Genomic DNA, 14,542 nt, shown 5'->3' with positions numbered 1-14,542 from the left:
GCAGTGGACTACTAACTTCAAGTCAACGCTCTTGTCCCAAAATTACATGAAGGAGTATTTGCTTATCTAGAATTTGACAGGATATTTTTGCTGAAATAACCAATGTTAAATAATTTAATAGCAAAGATAGTTATAATGTACCTACTATGCATGATTGATAGAGGACTGTCTTACTTGGCATTTATTATTAGTGCCCATGCTATATTAAAAACGATATCACTATTAGAATTAAGAGTACTGTAATTCATATGATGTCGGCTTTGCATTAGCCTTTCTGAAGTCCATCAGCCAGCTGAATAAAAGATTGCTTGCTATCTTTTGGACTCAAGTGAAATTTCCTGGGATAATTGGTCCTGACTTAAGTCTTGATTAATAAAAACCTTTTAATTTAGAGATAAAATCTTAAAACCTAGCCTCATCACATCCAAATTAACAGTCTGATCATATGCATATGCTATTTAAAAATAAAAAAGGGTTATGATTACAAAGCAGTTATTTAATCCAGTGTTCCCAAACTGTGTTCTATCAATAAAAGTCTCATCATCAAGTATGTTTGGGACCTCAGTATTTAACAGTACATAATAACTTTAAAGGGTCTGAAAAACAGCAAGTTTACTTAAACATTCTAGATAATCTTGGAAATTTCTTGGTGGGAAAACATACTTTGCATTGGGCACAAAAGGGAATGACCAGGAATTTGTTCATTTTTCTCTTTGTTTGCTGTAACTACAGAGTAAAAGGGGGACATTTCTTGTCCCTGGCTGTAATTATAGTTCTAGAAAGCGCAAGTGTTCCATGTTTTAGAAATATACTGTAAGAAATTCTGAGGGGTGCCTGGGTGGCTCAGTCGGTTAAGTGTCTGCCTTTAGCTCAGGTCACAATCCCGGGGTCTTGGGATCAAGCTAAGTGGGGAGCCTGCTTCTCCCTTTCCTGCTCCCCCTCCTTGTGTGCGCTGTCAAATAAATAAAATCTAAAAAAAAATAATAATAATTCTGATACCCTCCCTGTCAGAAAGCTTAAAAACTTTTCTGAAACTTCAGAATCTAGAATATCAAATATATCTTAGCAGTTAATAGACACAATTAACATGCTTTCCTGAAATATCATTCTTCCTAGAATTAAATTTTGTGAATTTTTTGCTTCAGTTTGATCTTGTGAATGTTTTCTATAATTCAAAAAGAATTTATCAAGTGATACAGAATTTATAGTTCTTAGGGATGATGTTTATAATGTTGTGTTAGGGAAACACTGTATTAGTATTTTGCATAAATGTACCTGTTTTTTCAAACTTCAATTCTGAATGGTTGCATAGCTTGTATAATATAAAAAGAAAAAACATGCTTTTTCTGTCCCAATTTGATTAGGGTATGATGACTACATCAAGATAGGCATTAACCCTAAGAAACTTGTAATGGGTGTTCCCTGGTATGGTTATGATTATACCTGTCTAAATCTATTAGAGGTAAGTAAGGATTATAATTTTTTTCTTTCTATTCTTTAAAGCCTGTTTTGTTTTATATGTATAAGTTTGAGACTAAAAGGTAGAGTTTATTTTTAATTATTTAATCCCATGGAAGTTTGAGAGTTATGTTTCCTTTTAATAATGAAATTTAACTTTTGTATAGTCAGTCTATTAATGGTATACTTCTAATATAGTTTTTCTGATTTGGTTCCTACGATTTGCTTAAATCTATAACATGAACATTTTTGTATTTCTAGGATCGTGTCTGTACCATTCCAAAAGTCCCTTCCTGGAGGGCTTCTTGTGGTATTACTTCAGGACGTCAGGTGCCCTATAAAATAATGATGAAGCAAGTAAATAGTTCTATTTCTGGAAGCCACTGGGATAAAGATCAGCAGGCTCCTTATTATAACTATAAAGTAAGACTTTTCACAAATTTTGAAGCTTTATCCGTTTTCTTTTAGGGTACAATATACAGACTACTGTTTATATGGGTAAACTTGTCTAATCAGGTATTTTACTTTGCTGGTGAGCAGTTCAAGTTATGGTAATAATGGGAAGTGCTCTGCATGGGCCACTTGTCAGTTTAGATGGTGTTATATCACAAACAGGATTTCCTTAATAGTTGATAATTATGTATGATAACTGTGGCTTTGGGCCAATACAGGTTACTAGCTCTGTAAACCTCCATTTCAAAGTAGCCTAAGGATTCTGATGAGGCTGTTTTTAGGGAGGCACGATGCTGAGAATAAGAAATGCATTAGTGGAAAATGGTATGAACTATGTGATATTAGACAAATTATATTACAAACAAACTTGAAGAAATAAAGTAAATGACCCGAGCAATTCTGTCAGGTAGTGTTTGATAAATAGGAATTGCTATACTAAAGAGGCAAAGAAAAGTTACATTTCTCATAATTTACCTTTAGCATAATAAAACTTTTCCACACCTCAAAAACCTAATTACAAACCATCTTTGAACTTACTTTAGATTTTGTCACTGTAAAGGAGCCTGAAAATGTTATGATGTAAGTTGATCTCAGTAAGAATTTATATTCTTTAATATTAAATAAATATTAAATAAATTTTAATTGGTGTACAGGTAGGCACATCTGCTTTCTTATGCTCTTTCATCATGACCTCAATATTCCTAAAAGCATATATATGCCTTAATCATGCATATGTTAATCTTACATTTACTCAGTTTTTCATCCTTCACTATTTTGAGGCATTTGAAATTTCTTAACAGTATCAAAAAGGCTCAAAGTACTTGCCACAATGGCAAAATTCAGAGAAATAGGACTTTGGGTTTGCCCCTAAATCTGTAAAAATAAGTTCTACAAGTTGCCTTTTAATAGTGAATCACAATTTAAAAATTTTAAGAACATGAGATATACTTGTAGTAAATGAGTCTACTATACTTAAATATGCCACAGTTTAGTCATTTACCAAGTGACTAATGTCCTGTAATCATCTTAGGGGACTACTCTAATTCCAGGGGTGCTACCATAAACAAACATATCACTGGCATCCACTGAGAATTGCCTTTGAAAGTTTCCCAGATGTTATATAAAAACCAGTAAATTATTTGAAATCACAGGTCATTCTATTTTTTATTTCCTGAGTTGTTTCTTTCCTCTTTCTTTTATCCCTTATCCAGTAGCTTACCTACCTTCTAAGAGAGACTGTGTTAGTACTAGATAGAGGCAGTTGATGCTAGGGAGGACTCCATAGTTAGTTTATGGTTCTTAATTCTGTAAGACCTTTTAAAGGAGATATTTTCCCCACCTCTTACTTTTTGATTTGGCTGATTCGTCTTAAACAAATCATCCACTGAGCTCCTAACTAGGCACATTTCCAGGAACTGTAGGGACTACAAAACAGAAAAAAAAAATGCATAAGCTGGTTTTAAAGGACCATAGCAATGATCCGCCTTAACTATGTCTGTATATCAGAATTACCTAATGGGATGATAAAACACAAAACAAATATACCGTCCTAGGTTCCAGCCCTGGAATATTTTGATTAAGTAGGTTTCATGTGGGTCCCAGGAATTTGTATTTTGAAAAGCTCCACAAGTGACTCAGATGTACATCTTGGTTGATAATCATCAGACCAGACTAAGGAAGGAATCTTTGAGAGCATGAGAAGGGCTTTAAATACAGTACAGACTATACTACGAAGCTCATCTGGGTAACCTCTGCTGTTGTGAAAGTACCACAATCGTTATCTAGAAAGTAAAGTATCACAGAACCATGGAAGCATAAAGTACTGTGCCCTAAAAACGTCTATTATTTCACTGTGTCCTTTTTGAATCACTGGATTTAATATTGTACTAAATACTTTATTCCTATAGGATTCTTCTGGACATTTTCATCAAGTGTGGTATGATAACCCTCAGAGCATTTCTTTAAAGGCAGCATACATACAAAAGCATGGCTTACGAGGCATTGGCATGTGGCACGCAAACTGTCTTGACTATTCTGGAGATGCTGTAGCCAAACAGCAAACTGAAGAAATGTGGAAAGTCTTAAAACCAAAGCTGTGACAGATAAACATCTTTCGTCAAACTATTCAGATTCAGAAAAATGATCAGCAAAAATCAGTTTCTTGGAGAAAAATGTACACATTTTTGTCATGTCATATTTTAGTTGTTTTACTTAAAAGCAGATAAAGAAATGCTTTGGTTGTGTAAAAACAAAGGTAAGAAGTCAACTTATTCTATGTTTAATACTATAATTAGGAAAAATTGTTTTCAGAATTTTGTTATGCTAATTAAAAAAATATGTATAATTTGAAGTGGAAATTTGCTCAGAATAGATTTTTAAAAACCTAGACTTTGAGAAGCAGTTTGCTCTATACTTTTTGCTCAATAAATTTAAAACCTGCAATTTAGTATCTTTTCTTTTAGGTTCATTCAAGCTGATGCAAATAATTTTTCTGCTTCCTGATTTCATACAGTACTCAAGTTCTCTGATGCACTTCAATTAAACTCACTTAAGCCTCGGTGGGGGGGGGTAAAGGATTAAATTACAAGATAATATTTTTCACTGAAATTTGAGGTTATAGCAGAAACTATTTATCCTTCTTAATATTAATTTATGAATATCTATATTTCTTAGTTTATAGTTACATTTTAATTATCTAAAGACATTGGTTTCTCAATTATTTTCTCTGCATAATTAGAATTTTTCTAAATGTACAGAGGTCTCTGTTCTCATCCACAGGGCAATTAAGAATATTGTGTTACACTTACAGATTAAAAATCTGCCTTCCCTGTATATTCTCCCTGCCTTCAAACTGGAATGATGATTCAGTCATCTATTGAGAATATTTCATTTCCTATTTACCCAATTATTTATGGCAGAGAAAAACCAACCATTTTCCATAGTATTTGTTGAATTACTTTTGTCTTTGTATTTCTAAAATTTTTAATTCTTAGATACTAATCTGTATCATAGCCTGGATGTAAGTTCAATATCCCTATTTTTAATTTCCAGATTGCTTTTAATTAAAATACAATGAACAAACTGTCTCTAAGACTATTTAAAAGTGAAAATTATAGTACTGTAAAATACATAATACTTAAAAGCTTCAAAAATAGCTACCGTTTTTTTACATCTAATATTTCCTGAAATACTTTGTAAAACCCACATGAAAAGATATAAAACTTATGATTTATATAAAATATTGTACTAAGGAGAACAATGGTTAAATTTTTTGACAAGTTTCAAATTGACATACCTAATTGAGATTGTAAAGATGTGTTAATTTTCTTCCGTGCCAGTTCAGCTTTCAGTGTGCGTAAATCTGAAACTGCTTGTTTTCTCATCTATAAAAAAGAATCACCTTTCAAAAATGAGAATGGAGAGAGGCCTAATGCTGCTAGGGAAAAGAATCTAGAACTGCACTATTCAATACAGTAGCTATGTGCCACATGTAGCTACCTATATTAACAAATCATATAAAATTTAATAATCAGTTCCTTAAGTTATGCAACAAACTACATTTCAAGTGTGCAATATCCTTACGTGGCTAGTGTTGCTGTATCAGACAGTGCAGATACAGAACATTTCCATCATTGTAGAAAGTTCTAATTGGACAGTTCTGATTCTAGAAAGGGGTCATTATTCATGTCATAGAGCTATTTCTGATAAAGAAGTCAACTTACAGCTTTCATAGAATTATATATACATGAAAATAATCAGCATGAGGTAATTACCCCCAGAACGGGTAAAAAAAAAAAATTACATGGATCTCAGGGTTCAGTGGGGTTTGTCAGACTTGAGACGCTATGCTGATTCAGAAGGTCCTTTTCCTTTAATTCTTAGTGAAGTTCTACTAATTTTACTTTGGCCTTGTTATAACATGCAACTTTACACAGGATTTAATTCTTGCATTTTTCTCACTCATGTTCTTGGTTGTTAAGGCAACAATTTTAAGACAATCCTTACTATCCTTACGCTATTGATACCCAAAATACACAAACAATTTATTTCAAGATAAATGCTATCTGATTAGGAGAAATGCAAATTACCTTAACTTCTATTATGAGTTTCATTTTGTCAGTATCCAATTTTCTCTTAAGTTGGTCAATTGCATGCTGTACTTCAGTGATCTGGATTATAAGGTAATTCTGTGTGAAATACATGAAGACATCCTTACTTAGTGTAACATCTATTTTTATTTTTAACTGCCTTGTAAACTACAAAGTGCTAATACCAAAAAAGCAAATCATAAGAATAACCTATTGCATAAAATAAACTCATTGCTTTGGAGTAAATTTCTTATGTCTCACGGACCACATTCTCTTCTACCTTCATTCATGTTTTATAAAAATAAGTAGATATCTGTACAAGTGCCATTAAATTAGCACCACAAAGGCAAGAACTATTACTATAAAAGGAACATACTAAGTTTAAGATACTAGGAGGGCTTTTGAAATTGTCATTATACTTTATTAGCTGAATAAGATTAGTATTACTTTAAAGTATTTAATACTATATTTTATATAAGATGACTTTTTGGCTATTTTTATTTGGAAAAGTTTATGAAGTATAGTGGTCAACAAAAACCATTTAAAATTTTAAGCTGCCTTTGTGAAAAAAAATTGATAAAAAGTATCAGCTAAAATGGACAAACCATTACTTGAGCCTGTTTAAGTTTTACATTAGATTTATCTAAAATGGTAAGCTTTTACATATAGAAACAGGGCAGATTCCTAGGAGGTGGGTGGGTAGAAAATAGGGGGAAATGGGTGATGTTCTGAGGATATAATGTCCAGCATGATAACTATAGTTAACAATACTGTCTTGTATATTTGAAAGTTGCTTAGGAAATAGACCTTAAAAGTTCTCATCACAAGAAGAATAGTTTATAACTAAACTTATTGTGGTAATCATTTCACAATATATACATATATCAAATCATGTATACTTTATACGAATGTCATATGCCAATTATACCTCAAGACTGGGGAAAAAGAAAATATAAACTTTTACTATTTCATCATGTCTAAAGTTAAATTCATACTCTTAATCATAATTAACATATAACCTTTTTTGGTCAACCAACAAAAATTGATAAATGGCCTCTGGAATTTGTTTATATGTGTATGGTACAATCACTCAGTTAAAAAGTAAACTTCATGGGGCGCCTGGGTGGCACAGCGGTTAAGCGCCTGCCTTCGGCTCAGGGCGTGATCCCGGCGTTGTGGGATCGAGCCCCACATCAGGCTCTTCTGCTATGAGCCTGCTTCTTCCTCTCCCACTCTCCCTGCTTGTGTTCCCTCTCTCGCTGGCTGTCTCTATCTCTGTCGAATAAATAAATAAAATCTTTAAAAAAAAAAAAAAAAAGTAAACTTCATATCTCTGATCTATCAAGGCTCAATACTATCTTAATCAAAATTTAATATAATTTAGTAATTTCCTTAGAATAGCAATACCTTTAGATTCTGTGGGTGTTATTAACTATTCCCCAGCTAAAGAAATGTAGTGCATACTGTTGATCCCCTGCCATGCTTCATCAGGTATTCATCTCTTTCCCATAGATTCAAAGGAAATGACCCCATCCCCAGGTACAGAGGTAGACCCTAAGCAGTCTGAGTTAGCACACAGCCCTCCCTGATAACTATTAATCCAGGTTAGGCCTGGTTGAACCTCCACCAGGCTAAAGGAAAAGTTTTATATATTCTTGTTTGCGAGGCATATAGCCCTACTAGCCATTGGCAACTCTACTGGTACCATGAGGAAAAGCAGTCTTATAATGAAGCCAACACTCAAAATAATAGAGAAGAACTACTGGAAGCACCTAGTCCCTTTAAAGACATCATTAGGCTGCTGATTATATCTTCTCAGCACCTATTACATGAGATCATACATTTTCTTATTGTTTAAGCCTGGTTAAGTCAAGGTTTTGTTACACATAGCCAAAAGCATCCTACATATGATAATACTAACAATGATAAACCACATATTTTGAGTAAACTTCTCGAATAGAATGTGAACACATTTAGTAATAAGTACCTTAGAGTCTGTGATGTTTGCCAAATTCTTTGGTCTCATCTTGATCTCCCTGGCTTCAAGTTGCATGAGCAGTTTCTTATAGTAAAGTTCCAAATCTTCTCGAAGTTTTGTTAAAACCTCCTCTAATGATGCTGTGATTTTCTTTGTTTCAAAGTATTTTCTCTTCCAACCATCACAGGCTACCAAAAAAGCAGACTATAGTGTGAGTCTGACTAAAGGATTAACTTTTCAACCTGGAAAGGACCCTAGAGTTAATTTAAACCTCTCTACTCCCCTACCTTTCTTCCCTCATATGTTGAGGAAATTAAAGCAAAGATTGAAATGTTTATTAGATAATAAAAGGATTTGCCTTACAAATATAGTAGTGATAGACACAGGAACCAAACCAAGTTCTTTAAACCAAGTTCTTTATTTCTGAAAAATCTTTTTTTTTTTTTTTAAGATTTATTTATTTATTAGACAGAGAGAAGACAGCCAGCGAGAGAGGGAACACAAGCAGGGGGAGTGGGAGAGAAAGAAGCAGGCTCATAGAGGAGGAGCCTGATGTGGGGCTCGATCCCGGAATGCCAGGATCACGCCCTTAGCCGAAGGCAGACGCTTAACGACTGAGCCACCCAGGCGCCCCTCTGAAAAATCTTGATTAAAAATACTACCTTTAGCAAAATATATATATTTATTTTGATCACTTTTTTCCATAATCTGATTTGAAGTCATTACTTAATTAAAATAAAGAGAAAGGCATAATATTTTTTAGCCCCCAAATGACTTATGTTTTATAAAATAAGCTGTTTCGGATTCATCACTTATTAAAATTATTCCAAATATATCCCTAAACTTATATAGGGCAGAATTTCTTAAACCTAAGCCCCTTAGTTGAGAAAATTAGAAATTAAATACTGCCAATTTAGGGAATCACTTTGACACCAAGGAGATTCTAAATACAAACTTAACAGGATCATAAACTGCATTCTATCATCTCAGAATATGTGTATGTTTATTTTTAAAAGATTATCAAAGAAATGAAAACCCCAAATTTATTTCCAATCCTTCAGCAAGTTCTGTTGGTACTATTGCCAAAATACTTCCAGCATCTGGCGCATTCTACCTTCTTCAAAAGTTATGTCCCTAGTCAATCCACTACCTTTTTAAGATTTATCTTGAGAGAGCGTGCACGTGTGTGCATGCACACGCATGCAGAGGGAGAGGGAGAATCTCAAGCAGACTCCTGCTGAGTGCAGAGCCGGACATGGGGCTTGATCTCAGGACCCTGAGATCATGACCTGAGCTGAAATCAAGAGTCAGATGCTTAATCAACTGAGCCATTCAGGCACCCCCACTATCATCTTTTAAAAGTACATTATGTTTCTAACTGGTCTCTCTGCTTCCATTCTTGCCTAACAGGCTATTCCATACAGCAGTCATTCTGATCTTTAAAAATATTTTTTTAAATCACATAAACCTCTAGCTTAAAAATCCTCCAATGGCTTCCCACCTTACTTAGGCCAATTCGAGTTTAGATTTTATTCTGTTCCTCGCTGAGCTTTTTTGATTTTTCCTCTACATTACTCTGTATTACAGTCCAGCCACAATGGCCTCATTTCAGGTCCTTACTACTGCAAGCTCATTTCCATCTCTGGACCTTGACATTTAGTGTTCCTTCTGTTCAGACTGTTTTTTCCCTATCTCTTTACTTGCCTGCCTCCTTATTAATCACATCTTAATGGTATCTCCTCAGTGATGTTTTTCTTGAAAACCCTAGCTAAAGCATCTCTCCTGCCCCATCACCATTTACTACTCTTTTAAACAGACTGAAGCAATAATTCTGCTGTAAACTGAGGATCCTAAAACCAGTTAATTCCATATATGCCTTTTATTCATATAATCCTCAAATACAACCCAAAATGAAGTCCTTTCAAATCCTTTAACATCTCTCAAGCCATTATCCTATACTTTCTCCATTCTGGCACATTTTTCCATTTCTACCAGTCCTAATAACACTTGTTTCTAATTCTGATGCAAGAAAACTAGCTACTTTTCTACCTAAGTTCTCTCATTTGTTCATTCACTCACTTAGGTTAGCAAAGCAGATAGACACATACCACAAAATTAAGCATGTAGGGAAGACTAGGATCCAGAGATTGCTTCTAGAGTAAGTGATATCTAAGCTGGAATTGGATGACTAGTAGCAAACAGCCAAGTGAGCTGGGAAGAGGGGAGATAGAAGGAAAAGAAGATGTAGTTGGCAGAGGGAAAAGCATGTCTGAAGGCCCACAGACAAGAGGAGGCACACTTCAGATTCTAGCATACTTAACACTTTTCCTGGAAGCCTTTCTTGATCTCTTCCATCTAATTTGGGTGTTCTTCCTCTGTACTCCTATGTGTGCAATTCTGTAATTCCTTTATCATAGCATCATCAGGATGCATCATTACTGTTTTCTTGATTATCATTTCCCCACTGGACTATAACCTTGAGGGCAGAGATAAAATTGTGCCTGCCTATTATTATCTCCTCAGCCCCTTAGAACAATGGCTAAATTCAGGAGACAATAATGAATAAATAAATGAATGTCAGTTATAAAAAAATATTTGAACTTAAATTTAAAAGACCTTCTGTAAAGCATGCTAATGATAAAAGATGTAATAAAAAAAGATGTAATAAACTTTACCATGATATCGCTTCAATTTGCTTTGTTCAAATAGCTTTTCAACTTTTTTTATTAGTTCTTCTCTAATTCTTTCCAGAAATCTTCTTTCTTCCTTTACTTGTTTCGTTTGTTCAATAATCTTCTCTCCTAAAAGGTAATAACCCATCAATGTCTAAAAGCTAAAAGTTGGGAGTGTAAAACTTAAAAGTGCTTAAAATAGCAAGAGTAAACTTTACCCAAAAGTTTTTTCTTTTTTCTGCAGTATAGCATTTGCCACTACGGAAAATATTGAGGAGTCATTTCAGTTTCTAACAGGGACACATAAAGGGATGTTCAGATATGTAAAGTATACCGTATATCTCTTCTACACTTACATACATGTGTAGAAGTCAGGTAAAGTTAAAATAGTTATGCGTCTTGGTATTCGTCTTGGTTTAAGTCTTTTGGTAAATTTATCTTGGACCTAGACTTATTGTCCTTACATAAAAAATGTGTGTGTGTATGTGTGTATATATATATATATTTATTTATTTGTTTTCGAGAGAGAGAGAGAGCACGCATGCATGTACATGCATGGGCAGAGGGATGGGGAGAGGGAGAGAGAAATCTCAAGCAGACTCTGCACTGTGCACAGAGCCCAACACGGGGCTCGATCTTACAACCCTGAGATCACGACCTGAGCTGAAACCAAGAGTTGGATGCTTAACAGACTGAGCTACCCAGGTGCCCCCCAAAATATATGTTTTTAAAAGCACAAATAATATTAGTGATTAAACATATACAGTAATTAACATATAATTCACATACTTTAAAATAATGTAATATTTCTGTGGTAAAATATGCATAATAAAATTTACAGTTTTAGTTATTTTTAAATGTCCAGTTCAGTGGCATTATGTACATTCATGATGTTTTGCAACCATCACCACCATCCATCTCTAGAAGTTTTTTATCTTTCCAAATTAAAACTCTGTACCCATCAGGCAATAACTTCCCATTAATATTTAACTTTACCTCATAGAATCATCTACACTTACAGTATCATCATACTTACTTTCAATCTGTAATAATGAGAGACCAGTTACTCCTGGAGAAAGAGCAGGTTGACAAGGAAGTGAAGGAAAATCAATAAGATTCGGTAGGGTGATGCATTCTTTTTTACCTATCTGTAAGCAAACATGAAAATCAGTAGCATTTGGTAGGATGACACATTACTTTTCACCTATCTGTAAACATTTGATAATTCACAACAACAATGCTTTTTTACTTACATGGCAACCACCTAAATTACAATCTCTCCATATATCTTCCCAATTACTATAAAAGGAAAGCAAATGAAATTACCCATAATTTATGTCTACAGTATAAATAGGACACAGACCCCTTTAATTTACACATACTTTACATATAAGTGAGGAAATAAACACCCTAGAGCAGCAGAGTGTGCTCAGGAGCCCTCCTACAAGCAGATGTGGACGGTGCATTAGAGATTGCTATCCAAAGATAACACAACAAACAACCACAATTTAGTCTAGAAGGAGAGGGTGTCATGTGCATAGAAGAAATACTGAGAGCAAGATAAGATCTTGTAAATCAGAGCATTTTTGATGAGGAGGCCAAAAGAAAGGGATTATAAAATGTAGGGGGCCAGAGGTGGTAATCACGGGAAGACAGCTTCTAGGAGAGATAAAAATACTTTGGAAGAAGTGTTGTCTCAGAGCCAGGGGGTAAGAGAAAAGAAGAAAGCGGCCAAGACAACAGCTCTGCTGAATTAAATTAGTAGAAGAGAATTCAAAGAAAATAGACACAAAAGACCCCGTTTATTTAAAAATAAATAAATAGCTGCATTTCACTATATCAACAGAAGAGGGAGCTCCTGATCTAAGAAGCAAAAGAAACTATGAAACAACTCCCTATTCCTCTGTAAGAACACGTTATTATATGGAAAATCCAACACAAGTAAACATGAACAATATCTCAAAATAATCTAGCATCCACACAAATTTACTTTTTAAAACCCTCAAAACAGAGAACTAAGACAAAACAGGCAGCCATGAAGCAGAGAAAGACTTAAGAATACTTACAGTGTAGATTAAATATAATTAAGCAAGCATTTGCAGATACCAACAAACACAATAAATCGGGAATTTAAAAAACTCCGAATAAAATAGGAAAAACAACAGGAAGATGTGAAATGAAAGTTGGCTAAACTGAAGAAAGAAAGGAAAAACAAAATTGTCTCAGAAATGAGTAAATTAGAAGGAATTTAGAAAGAATAAATATGGCCAAAAAAAGGACAGTGGAGAATACAAATAAAAGGAGCACAGAAAATGAAACAGAAAAAAATAGTAATATATATTTTATCATTTTAATTTATATCTATTTTATATGTTATTTAGAGAAAGTAACATATATAAAAGGTAAAGAAGAAAAAAGAAAACAATAGAATGGATCTGTTATCTGTTATTCCTGAAATAAAGAAGTCCTGATTTGCACGCTGCAAGGATCCACTGTGTACCCAGAAAAACCTGACCTAGAATTCCCAATTGAGACGCAGTCTGGTAAAACTAGTATATGTTAAAGGAATCCTTTGGCCTTCCAGACAAATATACACAAGCTAGTTTACAAAGAAAAGAAAACCAGGCACCACACTTATTAGTAGCATATAAAACAAGACATTAGTAGAGAAACATTTCAAAGAAACAGAAAGGAAAAAAGATGTAAGCCGAGGATGCGATATCCAATCAAGCTATCGTTGAGGTATCAAAATTCTACAGCAGGGATTAACAAATTTTGTAAAGGGCCAGAGAGTAAATAATTTAGGCTTTGTGGGGCATATATGGTCTCCGTCATGATTCTTCTTTTTGTCAATTCCTTAAAAATGTAGAAAGCACTCTGAGGTCCAAGGCCTTATAAAACAGTCTGCAGGCCCTAATTTGCTTAACTCTGTTCTAGACAAAGTTTTAAATGTGGAAGAAGAGAATATTATAGTGAGGCACTTTTTAAATTGAGATTAATCCAACCAAGAGATGATTGAAAAATCTGCTGCAAAAGAAGTGGCAGTAAGTGTTGAATATATTTAATTACAGATCTGAGACTAAAACAAAAGGTGAGGGGGTAAGACTAGACGTATGGTATATAAATGTTATATTCTTTGACACAGTAGAAATAACACAACTAAAAATACTGAGAGAAGAAAGGAGATTTTTTTGATTGCCTTGAATATAAAAGGTAGAAGTCACTGGATAATTTTAGAGGTAACAAATCAAAAGCGGAAGCATACATTTTTAAAAAAGGAAAAAGGAAGACTAAGAATACTAGCATAAGTGTGTTAGTGTAAAGGTAAACACTAGAAGAAAAATATAACCTAAAAACGAGGAGGGGGGAAAAGTACAAATAAAGTACATAGTAACTCATAGTAACTGTAACATAAAATAAAATGACAAATCTCAGGACAAACACATCAGTTCTATCAATAAGTAGACATAACTCACCTACTAAATGAAAAATATTTTCAGACTGTCTCACAAAGCAAAACCCAACTCTATCTAGGCTGTACATATAAAACATATCTAGGGGCGCCTAGGTGGTTCAGTCAGTTAAGCATCTGCCTTCTGTTCAGGTCATGATCTCAGGGTCCTGGGATCAAGCTCTGCATTGGGCTCCCTGCTCACTGGGGAGTCTGCTTGTCCCTCTCTCTCTCCCTCTGCCCCTCACCCCAGCTCATGCGCTCTCTCTCTCTCACTCTGCTCTCTCTCTCAAATAAACTTTAAAAATCTTAAAAAAAAAAAAAAAGGACATATCTAAAACAAAACAATTCAGAAAAGCTGGAAAAAAAGTGGGAAAGGAAGATGAGGGTATGTCAAATAAACGTATACAAAAAGAAAGGTTGGCATCTTGATATGCAATAA

General features: G+C 34.2%; 2 protein-coding genes across 2 annotated transcripts in view; one reads left to right on the top strand and one right to left on the bottom strand.

The window, feature by feature from the left end:
- The window catches only part of CTBS (chitobiase), a 45,513-nt gene extending 41,470 nt beyond the window's left edge, over window positions 1-4,043 (top strand). The window contains exons 5-7 of the mRNA XM_002930793.2: window positions 1,365-1,462; window positions 1,720-1,881; window positions 3,819-4,043. Of these exons, the coding sequence (XP_002930839.1) occupies window positions 1,365-1,462; window positions 1,720-1,881; window positions 3,819-4,010 (452 nt within the window). The 3' untranslated portion in view covers window positions 4,011-4,043. The remainder of the gene's footprint in view (window positions 1-1,364; window positions 1,463-1,719; window positions 1,882-3,818) is intronic.
- Window positions 4,044-5,206: 1,163 nt separating this feature from the next.
- The window catches only part of SPATA1 (spermatogenesis associated 1), a 49,228-nt gene continuing 39,892 nt past the window's right edge, over window positions 5,207-14,542 (bottom strand). Inside the window, 6 exon segments of the mRNA XM_034653793.1 lie at window positions 5,207-5,237; window positions 5,239-5,294; window positions 6,000-6,098; window positions 7,987-8,165; window positions 10,653-10,778; window positions 11,686-11,797. Coding sequence (XP_034509684.1) covers window positions 5,207-5,237; window positions 5,239-5,294; window positions 6,000-6,098; window positions 7,987-8,165; window positions 10,653-10,778; window positions 11,686-11,797 — 603 coding nt within the window.

The sequence above is a fragment of the Ailuropoda melanoleuca genome, chromosome 2 (assembly GCF_002007445.2).
Source record: "Ailuropoda melanoleuca isolate Jingjing chromosome 2, ASM200744v2, whole genome shotgun sequence".
In the NCBI taxonomy this organism is placed as follows: Eukaryota; Metazoa; Chordata; class Mammalia; order Carnivora; family Ursidae; genus Ailuropoda; species Ailuropoda melanoleuca.
This window is presented reverse-complemented; position numbering and strand designations above follow the sequence as displayed.